This window comes from Polyodon spathula, chromosome 2, assembly GCF_017654505.1.
Source record: "Polyodon spathula isolate WHYD16114869_AA chromosome 2, ASM1765450v1, whole genome shotgun sequence".
In the NCBI taxonomy this organism is placed as follows: Eukaryota; Metazoa; Chordata; class Actinopteri; order Acipenseriformes; family Polyodontidae; genus Polyodon; species Polyodon spathula.
Genome location: NC_054535.1, coordinates 9818042 through 9837233, shown reverse-complemented (window position 1 = coordinate 9837233; position 19192 = coordinate 9818042). Strand labels below are relative to the sequence as shown.

The 19192-nt window shown below is 37.6% G+C and overlaps 1 protein-coding gene across 11 annotated transcripts in view; it reads right to left on the bottom strand.

Moving 5' to 3' along the window:
• LOC121329877 (prominin-1-A-like) overlaps positions 1–19192 on the bottom strand; it is an 80122-nt gene that overhangs the window by 8146 nt on the left and 52784 nt on the right. For 6 of the 11 annotated variants that reach the window (XR_005951818.1, XR_005951820.1, XR_005951821.1 and 3 more), the window contains 20 exons: positions 17259–17379; positions 17031–17094; positions 16438–16527; positions 14270–14487; positions 13949–14023; positions 12959–13022; positions 12635–12643; positions 11560–11719; positions 10774–10926; positions 10524–10647; positions 8275–8378; positions 7479–7563; positions 6924–7070; positions 6489–6560; positions 5083–5175; positions 4106–4159; positions 3883–3963; positions 3720–3788; positions 3438–3527; positions 2177–2292 (listed from right to left, as the gene is read on the bottom strand). Coding sequence is in view for 5 of the 11 variants with exons in the window: in XM_041275876.1 (XP_041131810.1) it covers positions 2177–2292; positions 3438–3527; positions 3720–3788; positions 3883–3963; positions 4106–4159; positions 5083–5175; positions 6489–6560; positions 6924–7070; positions 7479–7563; positions 8275–8378; positions 10524–10647; positions 10774–10926; positions 11560–11719; positions 12635–12643; positions 12959–13022; positions 13949–14023; positions 14270–14487; positions 16438–16527; positions 17031–17094; positions 17259–17379 (1989 nt within the window). In the remaining 6 variants the exon portion in view is untranslated. Of the gene's footprint in view, positions 1–2176; positions 2293–3437; positions 3528–3719; positions 3789–3882; positions 3964–4105; positions 4160–4572; positions 4769–5082; positions 5176–6488; positions 6561–6923; positions 7071–7478; positions 7564–8274; positions 8379–10523; positions 10648–10773; positions 10927–11559; positions 11720–12634; positions 12644–12958; positions 13023–13948; positions 14024–14269; positions 14488–16437; positions 16528–17030; positions 17095–17258; positions 17380–19192 lie in introns of those variants that run through there. The other 5 variants (XR_005951819.1, XR_005951822.1, XM_041275894.1 and 2 more) reach the window with 3 other exon arrangements.

The following is a 19192-nucleotide window of genomic DNA, read 5'->3' as shown; positions in this document are numbered from 1 at the left end:
GGGGAAACTAACATGAAAAGGAAAAGAAGGCAGAAAATACAGAGCGAGGGCAAGGGGAGCAGTTTCTCCAGTCATGCAAGGTAATATTTAATTGTCAAAACAATCCAAGCAAAAGTACTAAATACACATTTTTTTTTATAGATCTATTCGTCAAAATAGTGCTATACATTAATAAATTACTATTTCAGTACTTTAAATATTTCATTAATACAAATTCTATACATTTAAAAGGCCTGGCATTCATTGTATTGGGTATTAAGGCTCCTGAGAAAATCCAGCTAAAAACTGGTGTCTGTTCACTAACTGATGAGCTATTTAAATGACTTAATGTATATAATAAAGTTTATTCAGTTTATCTACAGCAATTCAATAAGCGAGATGACAAGCGTTTGATATTTATTTGAGATCTCGGCCTGAGAAGGAGTTGTCTTCATAGGAGGTCACAGGTCAACCAAGGCCAAGTGAAGGGACCCACTGACCCCCAAAATGAGATGAAGAACAGAGCAGGAGGAGGAGGAAGAGGAAAGAAATTTCCCAACAGAAGAATGTAGCTTAGTTCAATGAGGGAAATGGAGGGGCTGTCACATCACAAGCCTTTTAAATCAATTAGTGAGACGACAGCATGAATAAGAACACTTTATTCAAGTGCCAGGTAACGGAGGCCAACGACCTCCAAAGACAGGAACCGGGCAACAGCTTCCACCTCCAGTGCAAACTTGAGAGGTGTCCCAGACGAAAGAAAATAAATAAATAAATATATAGAAAACAGTTTGCACTTATTCATGCCTTTGGAAAAGAAAGTGAAGCAGACCATAAGCCTCTGCCTGAACAGAGTGGTTGTTACTGGACACTTAGGTGTGTTTTGAATGTGGTGTTCAGAATGGTCCTCTGAGGCCAGGTGATGGGACACATTGACCTGAGGCCCCAGGGTCACATGGGATAAAACCTACGACAGCTGTCAGAGTTCAAGGCTGGGTGATGGGATCCATCAACCACTGCAAGGGATCCTGGGCATGGCGCTGGCAGCTCTAGACTGGACATTTCAATTGAGCCAGAGGACTCAGATTTTTAATCAAGTGCCAATTAATGCTGGCGCAGGTTGTAAACTGGCTGATCCTGCAGGAATATAGAGCAAAAAGGGGGCTCTCGCAAGTGTGCTCTGGTTAAGAGGTCTGAACCTTGTTACCGGGGAAGCTGTGTCGATCGGCTGATGGCGACGGGTGTCAGAATATCTGACGCTGAAAATCGGCAGAGAAAGTCTGCAATGTTTTTGAGCAGGATTTTGTAATTTGTTAAATGAGGAGGTCCAGCTTTTCCTGGGGTAAGCAGGCTTCCATGGCAATGCAATCTAGAATAATGCCATACATGTGGAGGAAACCATTGTTTTTTCTTCTGACAGAGGGACAAGTGTGAGAAATACTGTTTAGCGGGCTGATATATCTTGGACTGGGAAAGCTCTTGAGAAATGAATAAGGAATGAGCTATCTGGAATATGCAATAGAAAAAGGATTCAATGGCTATTTAAAAGGATCCAGCATTAGTCTTTGGACAGGTTGTCAAATACCTTCAGGAGGTTTGAGCAGCCGAATAAGTCAGCTTTTGAAAGCCAGACACCTTAGCCAGCTGTTTTGTTCAAATGAATGGCGATAAAACAGATTCTTAAGGCTTTGATTTGCTGCATTTTATACCTTTAGTTGGTGCAGATTCTTTGGTAGCTTAGAGATGGGCTAATCTTTAAATTACTGCTCAGATACTTTCATTGACGCAAGATTTCTGAAATAGCTATCCACGCTAATGCAAGTTGGGAAAGAAATACTTCTCTAGAGAAAAGTGGGTTTAACATAACAAAGAAAAAGGAGGATGATGGCAAGTCCAAGCTTTCAAATTACTGGGGTAAACCACTGAGGAAAGAAGAGGGGCTGTCGTCTCGCCATGTACTTGGGCTTTGTAGAATTAGGAAGTAAAGGCTGAATACCAGCCCGGTAAGCTAGTTTGTATAACCTATAAGATAACTTGCTTAGTGTCCAACACAATGAATACATCAAACCAAACTGCTTTTACTAGATAAAATACAGGCTACCAAAACTAAAACACCAACAATGTGTGAAACAAGGGTTTTAATAAAGAGACTAATAAAAGGTCTAAATTGCAGCAATTGGTTTTCTTCATAACTTACTCATCATACACATCCTCAGAGTCCATTCTGCGAAGGAATTTGGCAAGCTTCACAGAAATGATTACACTTGGGATCAAAAATACTGTGCAGCATCCCAGACCAAACCAGAAAGTGTTCTAAAAATAAAGCAACAACTGTATTTAGTAATCTGCTATTGAACAGCACTTGTAGTTGCAGGTATGCTGTAAACCTTGTGTTTTATACTCTGCTCCAAATTATAAAGGAATATTCAGAGTTGTGTAACAAATCCCAAATTCCTGCATTTACCAGGTGAAGTATTAGGTGAAGGTGCACTTATCAGACATTATAGTCTATATTACGCAAGAAAGTCCCAATTGTCCACCCCTTGTTTAGTGTTTCAAGACTCCAATAAAAGTCTAGCATCGATTACGCACACTGGAAATCCCAAATAAATGCATCCCTGAATACCCCTTAATTGGCTGAAGCAGTGAACTTTACAGTATATTGTAATTTTTGCATATTGTGTAGATGCATGTAATTATATGATTGTGAAATAACCCTTGACCAGTGAGCAAAACTGAGCTCTAAGATGCAGGTCTATTGTACATGTATTATGATTTTGCTTCTAGACACTGAGCTTAGGTGTTCCATAGCTAAAACACATTAAAGCCATTTAAGGAACGTATTTAACTGGACTGTGAAATTTCAGTCAACACAATACTAGTGCTATAAGAATCTTCAGATCATATTACTGTTAAGGTCTGGGGGACCCCTGGCATTTCTCAACAGAAGTTTCTTCTAAAACATGTCAGATACTAAGTCAACTCAAAGCTATACAATTTGTCACATGAAAAAAAGTTATACAAAAAGTCAGCTTGCTGGATGTGATTTGTTGCAGCAATATCAAGTTTTTTCTTTCAGTTGTTATTGGGCACATTTGATTATAATGTGTATTTTAACATTTGCAAGCAGCTGTGATTAAATATTACAGGATACTTGGACTAGACATTCCTTAGCACAAATAGGACTAATTATATTATATATATATATATATATATATATATATATATATATATATATATATATATATATATATATATATATATATATATATATATATAGTGCCGGGAAGAATTTGTCCCCAGGGGTCAAATGAGACTAACAACATAATATTTTGCACAGTAAACAGAAAGTACATCAAACGTATAGTGGTAAGGGGGAACGCCAGCATACTTACAAGGAATCTCACTACAAAGTGTAATACATGTTGGTCTAGTTTTAGAAGGGAAAGCATGCTTACCAAGGAATCCACTACAAAGCTGCAGGTAACAATTTCAACTGTATCTACTATATTGGCCACAGGCTTGCACGCTGCAACTTCCATCATCATCTAAAAAAATAAGAATGAAACATATAATAAACATCTGGCACAACTGAAATACTTATTTTATTTTAAAAGTATCCATACAATTTATGAAAGGGCAAAATATAAGTGTTTTCAAGAAGCTTTGAAGTAACAACAATGCTAAATTACACTGAGAACATCACAGATACAGGTGCTTGACTAGACTGAAATACTTACAGAATTTTTGACCCAGTCCAGGTATTGCTTAAAGTAGCCGATCATCATCTCCATGTAATTTTTGGTTTCCTGCAATGACACAAGCAGACATTTTACAGTAAGGGTTAATAGAATGGAGACTGGACTCTGCAAACCGTGACTGCAGTGATGTCAGAATAATTACCTGTCTAATAATTAACGATGCATTGTTGGTGATGAGGTTTTGTGCTGCATCAATAGCACTGATCACATTATTCACTTTATTCTAAAAAAAAAAAAAGAATGGAAAAGATGTTAAGAACATGCTGGATATCTTTGAAAATTAACAGGTTAAAAAAAACAGCATTCAATAGTTAACATTTTTGACTGATCGGACAGACATGATTAAAAGGCCTGCATTGACTTACTGGGAGATCAAATGTAGTCCTCTGCAGTAAACGGATGCTGTGATTTAAAGTGCTCTGTCAACAAATAAAATGCAACATTAAAATAGGCCATGCTTCTTTATTTCTCTCAAATATTTAAAAAGATACAATACTCCTTAATTTAACTTGTTCAGGTTTACAGGGGAGGCCAGTGGCCTCTAGGCAAACTAATATAAAAATAGAAGAATGATTTATTTGATGATTTTTTTTTTTTTAAATCACAATTATTTATAAAAGATTTACAAATGAACAATTATTTATTACATTTGACAGAGCCATGCCCACGAAGGAACATGATATATGTTTTGGCCCACGGCCTTGTCCATTTGATCTCTTTAGCTGCCCTATCAGTTGGCTGAACTTTAATGCAATGATCATTGATTGAGGATAGCTATAGCCAGCAGGCTGGACAAGTGCCACAGTGGGCCACCTTCCCCCTGGACCAGGAGAGGAGGAGAACCAAACAAAGATACAACAAGGGGGAGTAGGTGACGTATGTGATTAGAGGGAGGATCCCCCTTTCAGAAACACAACATAGTTTCTAATACTAGGTCAGGGGTATAACATTGTTTTGTGTTAAACAGGAAGAAAACTACATTCAGTAAAACAGGGATTACAGGTGCTTACCCTTGCTTTAACATATTTCTTGGCAGCCAATTAAGACAAAAGTAAAAGAAAAATTGAAGAGAAAGATAAGCCATCCTTATAGTGCAAGCACACACAAGCACGGAAACAACAGCTGAATTCAAAAGAGGAAAGGAATTGGTACTGAAGGTAGAATAAGAAATCAAATTTAAGCAGATTCAAGCAAAACTATAAGTGTCTGTTTGTAAATCTGTCCATCTCTATCTCCATAATCTGCTATTCTCAGTAACTTATGCTAAATAGTGTTACTATCAAGTTCATGACAACTGGATAGGCGGTTCTCCATATACAGTGTACAGTGTAACTCTGCTTACCATGGCTTGCTCCAGTGGCACCACCTGTTGACCATGAATGAAACGAATACTGCTTGCGTGACCTTTCAACGCATTCTCCAGCGCTCCCTTTGGCTGCAAGAGAGTACACAAAACATGAACTTCCTCTTTGAATACCTTGGAATGCTGTGTCAACACAGACACTTATCAAAGGGGGAGCACGGCCCACCTCTATAACACCGTGTAACAATTTTTTTTTTTTTGTTCCTGGGTAGTAAGTGTTATTTCCTAAATAAACTTTCCAAGTAAATACAGTATAATCGTACATCTCGAAAAACTACTCACTTCTAAATCTTTTGTAGTCATTTTTGTATTACTTTAGTATAAATACATGTTCATTTGGATTCATATGTTGTTTTTTTCTGACTTTATGTGAACGAAAAGACACACATTTGCCCGTTTTCCCACTGGAAATAGTGATATTTTGAAATATCACTGTCCTGGTCACAAAAGCAAAGTTTGTGGGGAATAATAGCCATTTTCTATACTTTTGAGGCATAAGCAATTAGGAAATAACACTTACTACCCAGGAACTAAAATTGTGTTACATAGTGTAATGGATTGCCTGCACCCACCTCCACTGTGGGCTTGTTAGGGCAAAATTGAGACCCATAACCTGCATTTGATACCCAGTGAAGAGAGGGACACCAAACAGATCCAAATGTGGGTCACTTATTTAATCAGGAATGTGCGATTTTCTGGTTAACTGGGTTATGTTAAAAGACAGTCTTTCATCCTGGGTGCAGAATCAGTCCTCCACTTTCTTAAAAGCATACACTTAGCAGTAGTTATTGCCAATATTATCCAGCATGTTTGAAAAACAGCCTCTATCTCCATTGCATCTCAATCATTTTTATGTGGTGATAAATGCAGCTCTGCACCGTGACAATATTGTGCAAGTATAATTTGCCTACGGGTCTGGGGTCACAAAATACTATACATACCCAGTGCTACTTGGGGGGAGAGACATCTTTACAGACATAAAGTAAACTATTTTTTTGTATGAAAGGGTGCTTTTGCTGTAATGTTTTTACACTGCATGGTTGGGCATTAGTTATATATAAATCTCCCTACCCCAGGTCTGTTAGCGTTTGAACACGTTTCCTCACAGCACATTTGCTTAATGAATAGAGAGGTTGTTCTTGAAATCTTATGGATTAAAAAAAAAAAAAGTGGGCATAACCAGTATATTTTCCGGAGACAGATTTTGGTAATTACAGCTAAACTGACAGACTGCTTTGGAAAGGGCTATTACAACTGCACACATTTTCATGGAAATAGATGACACAGGCTGGTTATGCGTGAAAATGTATGCATTCGTGATGAATACGAATTCTCAAAATCAATAAAAGCTCCCAGCCTTCAGTTTTGTATTCCAAAAAACATACCAGCTTGTCTGCCTGAGCTTCCAGGTCATTAGCAAATGACAACAGATCCACTTTTGTAACACCTTTGTTGATCTGCAAAAGTACAAAGAAATGGTAACAAGAACATTCAATCCAAACACACGCACACACACGGCAAATCAGCAATCACATCCAGCAATCATATCCCTTGCAACCATATTCAGACATCTTTGAATCACACGGATAATTTGTGAGGCATTTTGACCTTTTCCTCACACTCTCATGATTGCCTCATAAAACTGCATGCAATATACTGTAGAAATCATCCAGTGCAATGCACTGTCCTGGATTTTACAGTCTGGCACTGCGTTATAGTTCATCTAAAAGACTTAGTTGATGAACCTCTACCCATACAATGCACACAGGGTTGTATAGGAGTGCAATTTAAGTCATAAGAGCAATAAGATGTGGACTTACCTCTGTTAAGTAGGCATCATAGTGGATGCTCACAATGCCAGTATCACTGAAATTCAGAAGATTCTGTTTTGCATTGGCATCGAGTAGGACCATGCCACTCAGATCCACATTTACAAATTCAAACACGTCAACCACATCCCTGGTATACTGAAAATAAAAGTCACGCAATCATTGTGGTACCTAGGGGAATACTTTATCAGGCTAAGATGTTTTATTAACTCCAAAATAAAATGCCTTGTAAATGCGAATCATACATAAGAACACAATGCTTGTCCAGTATAAAACTCACACCCGTCAATAAAACCAACAATATAACGCAACTGATACTTGTGAGATACAATGGTTCAAATGTTCTTCCCTCAGCTCCCCATCAAAGACTGTGTTTCCATTAAAATCGAAAGTCGAATTAGCACATCTAAAAATTCTGCAAAGTTAATGTGCATAAATCAGGGAATAAAATAACCATCAGATCCATTTCCATAACTATAACAGCCAACAGAAATAATGTTTTACAGCTTGGGACAACATTTAATTGAGATTTAGATTTCTACTTACAATGCTTGTGTTTAAATAATTACTGACGTTGAAAATATTATCCAGCTGTAGTGCTGTATAGATGCCTTTATTCTCTTTGCAGTTACTAAATTAAAAACAAAAAAAATGTTATAAAACATGAACAGCAAACTATTACCAAGTGCAATAAATTTTTATTTTAAAAAACGGAGGGGAAAAACAACAATGTTAGTACACAACTGTACATGTCTTATCTACTGTCTTACTGTGTTACCTGCGGTTTAACAAAGCAACAAATGCTGCCTCCTGGTGGAGAATATTAGTACTAGAGTCACAGAATGAGGGTTTCCCAACTCGTTAAAGAAACAACCCCTGTGTGTGTGTGTTTATATATATATTGCAAATGCAACAGCAAGTAAAAAAGCCTTCCTACTGTACGGAGAACAGTGTGAGAGGAGACCAATACACTCACTGGCTGCTTTACTAGAACACCCAGCTACTCAGGTTTCCCCTGAGAAGGGCTAAATGAGGGACTGCAGTGGGTTTAGCCCTGTCACAGTAGACAACCATCATTTAGCACTGCAAAAGGGCTTGATCACCCACAATGTTCAGGGAAAATCAAAGGACTAGTAGATTAGTTTGCATTTCCAGATTGGTAGAGGGTTCGCTAAACATGCTGAGTACATTGGGGGTTTCCTTGTAAAGTGAACAGTTAGGGTATAATGTGCGAGTTCAAAAAATAAAAAAAGATAAAATCAGCCTTCAGTACAAAAAACAAGACTGTATAATGTGAATGTTGGATTTGCATACAGTAAATAAATTGACTATTTCACTTTACCTATAAAGCTTTTCAAACGTCAGATCTATTTCAGGATTCTGATAGAGGAAGCCGGGCAGGAAGTTCTTCCAATATGGATTTATCAAATAGGGAGTATCCAGAACCTGCAAAATGCAAAATAACATTGGGTTTCAGAGCTCGGAGCAAAAGCACATCGAGAAATATAAAACGAAGAATGTTAACATTATTGATTTATTTCGGAATCCTTTCTATTTTGTAAATTCTCCAAGGAGTTTCACATGTAATATTTTGTTTCATTATGTTTTAATGTTTACAATGAGTGTTTTTTTTTTCATTTTCATTGTATTTTCTTGGTTAGTTTCAGTGCAGAGAAAAGGTTTGTGAACCTCAATGATAATTATGGAAATTCCATAGTTTTACCATGATAGCCTTCTTGAATCAAAACCAGTCTTTTCTTAAATATCCAATAGGGTTTATATTAACCAATTCCACATCTTTTGAAACAAAATGATTTAGTCAAACAATGAGTAATTAAGATGCAGGGTATGTGAAAAAGTAACTGAACCCCTGGTTTTATTAGCTCAGTTAAGGGAATAATTAGAACCTGATAATTAGAATTAGGTAGATCTTCAGGGGTGAGTTTAGAAGGCCCCAACCTATATAAATATCAGAAACTTTGTGAGTTTGGTCTTCACCATACAGGTGTGTGGAAACAGGTCATGCCACGATCAAAAGTAATTTCAGAGGACCTCAGAAAAAACAGTTATTGATGCTCATCGGTCTAGAAAGAGTTACAAAACCAGTTCTAAGGATTTGGGGCTCCACCAATCCACTGTCAGACAGTCTACAAATGGACAAAGTTCAAGACCACCATCACTCTACCTAGGAGCAGTCGTCCTACCAAAATCTCTCCAAGAACAAACCGGAAAATCATCAAGGAAGTCACAAAGAACCCCAGAGTAACATCCAAGGATCGCAGACAACTCTTGCCTTGGCTAATGTGAGTGTTCATGACTCATCTATCAGAAAAAGACTGAACAAGAATGGTGTTCATGGAAGGATAGTCAGGAGGAAACCACTGCTCTCTAAAAAGAACATTGCTGCCCGTCTGAATTTTGCCAAAGAGCACACAGATGATCCACAAGACTTCTGGAACAATGTTCTCTGGACAGAAGAGTCAAAGGTAGAACTTTTTGGCCTCAATGAGAAACATTATGTTTGGCGAAAACCAAACACTGCATTCGAACAGAAGAACCTCATCCCAACCGTCAAGCATGGTGGTGGGAGTGTAATGGTTTGGGGCTGCTTTGCTGCCTCAAACCTGGATGGCTTGCCATCATTGACACAATCATGAATTCTGCATTGTATCAGACGATTCTAGAGGAGAATGTCAGGTCATCCTTTCGTGAGCCGAAAGTGGATCATGCAGCAAGACAATGATCCTAAACATACAAGCAGATCTAAAAAAGAATGGCTGCAGAAGAAGAAATTCCGCGTTTAGAATGGCCTAGTCAAAGTCCGGATCTAAACCCCATCAAAATGTTATGACAGGACCTAAAGCAAGCAGTCCATGCAAGGAAGCATCAAATGTTAGTTGAAGTAGTTCTGTAAGGAGGAATCCACCAAAATTCCTCAAAACCGATGTGACAGACTGACCAACCGTTACAGTAAACGCTTAGTTGAAGTCATTGCTGCTCAAGGGGGTGCCACCAGCTCCTGAATCTAAAGGTTCACATACTTTTTCACACATGGAAATTGAATGTTGAATCATTTGTGGGTAAATAAATGTTGAAAAAGTATCATGTTTTTGTGTCATTTGTTTAATCAGGTTATATTGTTCTATTATTAGGACTTAGAACCATCAAGGACACAACTAAGTATTTCCAGCAAAACACAAGGAAACAGACCAGTAGAGCAGCTCTTCTCCTCAGACATCATTAAAAGAAAGAGACCAATAAAAAAACAATTACATTTTAACACTTCGAGTTTTCTTAACTTGTAGTTTTGCATTTTGTTTGTTTCAGTAACCAGTTAGGTTGGTTTATAAAATGGTAATCGTTGCCCCAGTCTGTGGTGGCCACAGTATTCATATTGGCACTACACTACCCTACAACATATATTATGACAGTTTAGGATTTTAACATTCCTGCATAATAAAATGAAATGATTCCTCTTACTGATTGTTTTCATTTCTCCATCATATTTGCTACTTGACAAGTGCTTACTTTATTTTAAACTATGTATGCCTACGCAAATTAAGTGTACCTCAACCATGCACAGAAAATTACCTTAAACAAAGCTCTGTTCTCAAAAGGCTCACAGACCAGCTTCTCAACATTTCCTCCCACAACGAAAGCAATCATTACGATGAGCATCAGCACCCAGGAGAACAGAAAGCTGAACCCAACACCTCTGGAAGAATGGGAAGAGACACGTTTTAAAAAGTGAAAAACAATTTTTAAAAAAAAATGTAAAAATCTAAACAAATGCTTAACTCAGACTTGCAGCAGCAGCAAGACCTGCAGTCAGTATACTTACGCCATGAGCAGGTTGCCGCCGGTGTTGGAGATGAAGCCCCTGGTGGTAGGGGAGGCATGCTTGTCGTACCCACAGGTGCCACACAGCAGGCCCAGGAAGTTGAAGGTAAGGATAAGAGTCACCATGCAGCAGACTATGATGCACCCCATCCACCTAAAAGCATTCACAATGTTTATCCATTCATTTGCAGTGGCACCCTTTGATAAAGTCAAAAGAGAACATCTTAACTAGCACTGCACATCATAACAAGGTACACTCCCTTGTTACAATGTCCTCTTTTTCATTTTTTCTTTTTGTTCCCTTACTTTGCTTTTAAGATTTGCTGTCCATAGTGGGATAACTGGAAAATGAAGCTACTGCAGATATTCCCTGTCTCACAGTATACATGCAAAACCTAGACAGGTGAAACATCACACTTAACAAGGAATGGGAGTTTTTTGGGAACAAAGAAAGCAACCCCAGTAGCATAATCCATGGGGTATGTCATATCAGAAATGGCTTATAAACTTGTGAAAAGTGAAATGGAAATATTGTTTCATTAAACATTTTATCCTATCCAGAGGTTAAAAACAATGCGGCACTGAAATGGTTAATGCTCCCTTGACACCAACTTCATTGAGAGAATCATAGATTACACCTGTGTATCATCAAGTATCATCCAGAAGTTCTATAACAGCCAATATCTCTAAGCGACCTTTATCATCCGGAGGTTCTAGAACGCTGAAAGTGCAACAGCAGCGGGAATGATTCATTATTGGGCTGTGTTATTTAAAACTCTGTTCATACCTGTAGAAATCATACTTGTCAATCACAGGATAGTAGTCCTCCACGTATGACTGGCTCTGACTGAGGTACAGGGTGAAATTGGCAAGAGTGTCCTGAACAGGGATCTGCTTGGAGAAGCTGGTGATGTTAGACCCTACGTCATCCAGCATGGACTTGATGCCTGAAACCCCAGTGCAAAGTAATTGGCAGATAGCTCAAGCATCAGGAACCATTAATACACACGGGGGGGGCTGGGGTTTACACTGGCAACATTCAACTGCAACATACTATGAACATTCTGTGAAGTGATGTTGTGAAATCAGTGCAAAATTCAAAATAACACAGAACACTAAAACACCTTGGTTGTGAATGGCAATAATCTCTACTGGAGACAGAGACAGTGTCAATTACGTATGTAAGTGTAAATAAGCTTTGCCCCTAGCCACTCCCTCTCCCTCTCGATGGGGTGTATGTTACCAGTTGGAACATAAGAGCATTCTGGCTCCAGCAAGGACCTATATGTGGAGAAAAGAGGGCGGCCAGTGACCAAACAAGGGGGTAACAGGTGCAGACGATTAAGTGGGTTTTTGGATGAAGGAAACCATCAGTGAAAGAGGCTGGAGAGCGTGGAGTGAGAACGGTAAATCAATTAGAAGGGTTTGTGTTTGGGCATGAAGTAAAAGGCTTAGCCTTCCTCATATTAGTGGAGATCGTTTGTGTTAGTCAGCGCTCTGGGAGAGCTAGGTGTTTTGTTTGTTTGTTTTATTTCAAAAAACCCAACTGTAAATAATAAATGTGTGCAGAACGCACTGATCCATAAACTCTGTGTCTGCTTCCTATCTCGCTACAACCCACTACTGCAGCGAGTATGTGTCCTGCCACCCAAACAAGGGCACTTTACCACAGGATGGATGTATGTGTGTATGTATGGAGAGAGAGAGGATTAAAACAAATTATCTATGGCATTAGTTGTAAACTTAGTTATATAAAACACAATGAGGGATTACAAAACACCAACAACAATCCACTACATGCAAACACAGCAAATAAAAATGACATTATGCCACAGGCTGTACAGAAAGTTTGACAAACTTACGAGGAAGAGCTGTAAAAGGTTTAAAAAAAGAACAAGATATTAAAATGTTATTACATTTAAAAATCACAGTAACAGTTTGTATTACATTTTGTATTTGTGATTTATAGCTCTAGTTTTTCTGCATCAAACTCTGTATTAGCATGAATCATGTATTTAATAAAATCAACACAAAGAACTTGGATGGCCCAGTTCCCTGAAGCCACACATTCTCTGCAGATCTGATATCAAACACAGCCTTGCTCAAATGATAGTGTCCAACATAATGCCGCTAATTGGGAAAGTACAGTTTTTCCTTTTAGTATAAGCATGTTGAGAGAAACCCACCTGACACAATATTTGTAGTTTGGTTCTTTATCAGATCTGGGGTGTCGTTAAACGTTGCATATCCCTGAAAACATCAAAAAAAATGTACAGCTCAGAGTTAAGTTATGAAGACCACTGAAAAATATATTAGTTACATCCACACTGGAACCTATTAGCAGTGACTACACTTATAATATAACTGGGAATAGAACTCACACAAAGAATGCTAAACTTTGAAACCACAACAGGTTCTATAAAAACAGATTAGGGAGATTAATAACAGGATCTTGTGTGGTTTGAGGAGGCTGAATGACCCAGTAGATCAAAGGGTTTGGGTCTCACAGAGTTGTCTGAGATCAGGACTGATTTCAGATAGAGGAGCTGTGTGGAGAAGTATATATTGCACATAATGTTCACCACACAATGCTTGACTGTTTCTGTACCTGATACTGACGACAATCGCGGGTCGATTTCGGCTATCCCAATTTTCCAACATGAGCTCTCTTATAGTGAGTGATAGGCTTGTATTTTTTTTAACAATTATTTTTATAAAATTTTCCAATTTTCCCCCCATTTGGAATACCTAATTATTATTCAACCTGCCTCAACGCTGCAACCCCTGAACTAACTCGGGAGAGACGAAGATGAGAACTCGCGTCCTCCGAAACGAGAACCACGCAGTTCTGAACTGCGTACAGGCCATCCTGCAGGTTCCCGGCTAACCACAGAGGTTGCTGGTGTGCAATGAGCCAAGGACTCCCTAGCTGACCTAACCCCTACCCCCTACCCCGCCCAGGCAGGGCTTGGCCCATTGTCCCGTCCACGGTTGGCAGTGGCACAGCTTGGATTCAAACAGACATCCTACACTCCGGGCGGGTGATAGGCTTGTATTGTGACAGAATTCCAGCATGTATACAGTACTGTATTACTGTTTTCAGGCTATTGTCCTGTCATGTCTTGTTGCTTGCAGGGTCATTGTTCAGGTAGAGAAGGATACAGAAGCATACTCACCTTTTGAACAATATTGCTTAAGTCGGTCTTAAGAACATTATTCACATTTGCCAACTCTGTGTCTACATTGGGCAACTGAAAAAAAAGAAGAAAAAAAGATTTCTAAAAGAGCGATACAGCAACATGACTCAAATGCAAACAGCACTGTTTCATATTTAAGCATTGCTTCAAGTTTAAAACCAATATGTAAGCCTCTCCATCTGAATGTTATACTTGTCCCCATTTAATTGAAAATCATGGCAATTAGTTTCACAACAACAAGACCATATTGACACTATAGCGTGACAATTCCCAGCCTGTCTAAACGTTATTCTCTCTTACCGCGCTGAAGTTTGCGTTGATGCTGAGCAGACTCAGTGTTTTCCTGATGTCACGGCAGGTGGAGGAGACCCCTGGCGCGGAGCAGGCTGGGTCGTTGAGTGTGTTGTTCAGCCTCGCTTGCTCGTTGAGCAGGTTCACCTGCAGACTGTTGGTTGCTTCCTGCAACACCTCCAGCGAGACGCTCACGTTCTCCAAAGCCTCTTTCGTTTCTCTCATGGCTGCACACATGTGGAGGGGGTTAAGAGTATTAGTTTTACTTTTGGAAAAATCTAATCAGTCACAATCCAAAACAGGGTTCTGGCTGTACCAAAACCCACCACATTTCAACCTTTAATTAAAAAAAAAAAAAAAACAGTCATTGCAAAATACAGAAGAATGCAATCATGGATGGACATTCTTATTTTTTATATTATTATTATTGCATTATTGCTACAAGTACTTAAACATCTTACAGTCTCTGTGAAACTTTTAATAAGTGTCACTGAATATCTGATACAGTTTTATTAAATGATTGAACATTAATATTACAGTAAATGCAAAAAACATGAAATGAGAAATGCAGCAGTCAATTCAATAATTACTATGCCTACATCTCAATTTTCCACAATAAACCACACACACACACAAACACAGGTTCAATAAGGACACACTAACTCTAGGATTACATTTAAATGATGGTGTTGATGCCCTCACAGCAGCCTTTCAAAAGTAAACTGATAAAAAGCGGTGTATCATTATTTAAGTGAACACGGCACACATTATCAACGCCACAATTAGAATGTAACCATAGGGTAAGATTTAACTCCTTGAATTCCTGTGAATATTTCACACCATTAATATATATGAATGTTTTTTTTTTTTTTTTAAATGACAGCAATAAGCACATTTTTTTAAAGAAATGGCTAAAAATTAAAATAGTTTAAAATGTTTAGCCTTAATATTGTGAATTACAGTGGAACTATAGTGGTGGGTTTTGGTATGTCTAAAAGTCCCGGAACCCGACAGTGGCCATCTTAGGCAAGAACAGTGACAAAACGAAACACAACACGCAAAAGAACACAGGATACACTCCAGATACACACATCACACCACTTCCTACGTTTCAATCACTGTTACCTTTGATAGACCTTTCCACTTTGACTTCAAGCCAAAACGAAAAGAAAAAGATGAAGCAGAGGAGTTGATGATAAATAATATTTAGAAAGAACAAGAAAATAAGTATATAAAAGGGCCTCATTTTTATAATAATAATTATTATTATTATTATTATTATTATTATTATTATTATTATTATTATTATTTATTATTAAATGTTGTTATTTATGGCTTGAATTACACAATAGTGTGAATAACGTATATATTTTTAACTGTGAATCTTTATCTCTCTTACTTAGACTAGTTTAATATTTGAATGAAATTTGACCCTGGCTAGTTGTATGATTGGGGAGACAATGAATGGGTTGTTTTTTGGGGATCAGTCAATTGTAAGATATATGTGCAAGTGTTCAAGTATTTATTACAACGGTTTTATTTTTTAAACAAAAGGTTTTTTTTTTTTTTTTTTTTTTTTTTTATGCATTTATGAATTAATTTATTTACATGTATTTAGGAATTAGGGTGGGCAACAATAGATATCTGTTTTAATATGACTATTTTAATGGTACTACAATCGGTCTGAAACATTGGGGGAGTTCTAAAGTATATATTACAGGGATCATGTTAACATTTTGTGTATCCCTTTTAAAAGGCGATGTAAGAAGAGAAACTGTGATTTTATAATATATATTTAAGACAACTTGACAAAATACTAACAGGAATTCAAGAGGTTACTGAAGCAAGTCCAAATAAAAGGGATACTAAGGGGAGGTTGGTAAATAGTGGGTTAAAACTGCAGGGGCTAAACATAAGAACATCTAATCATTATGGCTAAACACAGCTCCTTTAATTCTAATAGCTGGGTTTTCTTTTATGTGAAAAAAGCAAAGTTTAGATAAATAAATAAATGAAATATGAAATGGGAAGATGCAAGGAGAAATAAAAATGCAGAACACCAACTTTACTGCATCATGTGAAATAACACTATGCATCTTAAGAGTTCTTCCCCCAGTTAAATATGTTCAATAAATAAACAATGAGATATAGAAATTAATAAGAATATCATATTGTACCTCCAGCCAAACTTAGAGCCCCATCTAGTGCAGGGAGAACTTCTTTTCCCAACTGTGCACGAATCCTATTGCCAAGCAATGGACCTATATCTTTAATAAGAACAAGAAAACACATCAGAATGTGGTGCAAGAAACATCACAAAGCACTGCAGACTAGCATTGCATCACAAAGAGTGTGCTTGTATATACTGTAGGTATGTCCAAATAACTCAAAAGAACCAAAACAAAAAGAAAATACACATAAGCTTTACATATATGTTTTTAGCCACTGAACATCTTTCTGCAACAGTAATACATTCAGATTCATTGATACTGGCAGCTTGTCTTTACGATAAAGAACTGCCCGAAAGGCAGGCATGCTTATATCAAGACGATATCACCAGACATCGTTCTGGTTGATTCACTGACCCAAGCCTAAAGATCAGGTGACCATTCTCTTTATTCTTCACCATCAAAGCCTCTATGTTATGTTTTCATTATGACTGGTTGAGATCAAATGCACGTGCACACAATACCTAAAGAACCATGTTTAGAAGCAGGAACATAGCCATTTACAGGTCATAAGAACAATGCTACTTTTCTATTGTACTTACTGTCTAGGTCAGAAATGACCTTGTTCTTGGCAGTGTTGTACTGGTTAGCCAGATACTCGATTTGCTGGAATAAAAATACATTGATGTAAATAAAGAAATGACTAATTATTATGGTGGACCATATTATCAGAACATTTACTCCACATCAAAATCAGAGTTGTGACTCAAAACAAACACATCCAAAGCCAGTGCACACAAACAGTACAGTATTTCAGCCTGTGTGCTTACCGCTGGAGTGCTGTTTACAAAGGTTTTCAGATCTCTGAAATTGCTATTAACAAGCTTCCGGACTCCCTTCAGCTGGGTCGATAGATTTTGATTGGCGGAGTACGCGCACAGAACACCAGCTCTGGGAAGACAAGTTAGGAAGATTTTTAGTAGGTTGCTTTGCAAAACAAATTAAGTAAATGTGCATGTATGGAGTCTGTATTCATTACTGAGCACATATTCGACAAAACACAAATTCAAACAGCCAGAAATCAACTAATGCCATACAAAATGTACTATAGATCTTATTATAAAAAATATTGGATTCTGTCAGTACAATGAAATCTGCTTATTGCAATCAGTGGTTCGATGAATCACCTACATATAACAAATGATCCCCATAGCTTTTCACCCAAAACCAAATCTATTAATTTATGTGATCATAAAAAAGTACATTAGGAGTAAAAACAGATTACACATATAAAGATTACCTTTACGTCATTAAATGATCGGATTAAATAAGTTTTAAAAACATTTTAAAAATCGATTTCATTATTTTATTTTATTTTTTAAGATAACATTAATTTTTGCAAGAGAGAAGAAATAATGCATTAGCTCCACTAGATGGCACTGTACTGCTGTAATTTAAAAACTGTTAAAGTATAACATGAATCCACTGAAAGGAAACTGTACAGAAGAGCAGCTTTCAAACTAAATAAAGACTGTGCATGTTTCTTACACAGTTTAAAACATGTCTGTACTGAACTACAGTTTTTCACACAGTAGTTCAGCCAATGAACATTACAGATTACTGCATTGCCCAGCAATCAAACCGAAAGTTAAAATGTAATTCATAGTTTTCAATCCATTAACTAAATCCTTCCAGTTTGTTTGCTTTGCTGGTCCCACTCATCTCAGGACATCTTTGTTCAGAAAAATCTACGATAACAAATGTTTATCCATCAAGTTTCATCCAGTGGTTTCCTTCAGACAAAATACCCTAACCATGGATAAGTCCAAACACAAACCAGTCATTTTACATGTTAAAGCATATCATTATCAAGTTGTATCAGAATTCAATGATTTAATATAGCTGAAAATCTTGCAAAAAGAAAAACTGAACATATGGACGGATATACACAGGGGTTCTTCCTCGAACTCCAGCTGGCAAGGATATGCAGATCCCTCAGGATTAGAAATGCCTAAAAGCCTGGTTTTAAATAGTCTAGGCACACATGACATTACACTACATCACATAGTACACTACAAGAGAAGGGTTACAGTCCACTTGCTGTTGCCCCACAGTCTGTGAATCTCATCCACATACTGGATTGCACAGGTAGAGTATTATAGGAATTCTAGCTGTGGTGTGCTGCAGTTATCCAGCAGTAATATGGGCATATCTTAAAGAAAAAAAAATGAACAATTCATTCTGAAATCACCAGTTTCCTAAGCTCTTGTATGTGCACTGAAAATGCCTAGCATCAGCAATTGCCATGGAAATAAAAAGACTTGATATTATTTCTTTAAAAAACACTGTCCACCACTTGTCAAATGACCACTTATCATCAGATTAGAAATAAATGGACCCGTTCAACTATAATTACGTAAAAACAGGATATGTTTACTGCACCAAAAATGAAAACAACTGTAATGCGGTATCTGGGGCATTAACTAGGTGGTCAGCTTTTGAAAAATAAATGAAATCATGCGTTTGATCATGGTGATGAACAATCCCAATGAACATTCCAGTTGCTTAATTATTATGCCATTGAAATAATGTAGTTGTTTGGATTCAACAGTGTGGTTATCCTGGATACATCTGCAAGAGCAGCTGGGTGTTAGAACAGCTGTGTTGAAGCAAACAGGACATGTCTCAGAGTTCTGCCTTTGTGACTATGTGACTATGATCCGGTAGCCCCACTTCGTATCCTGGAGATTTCTGGGTCATATTG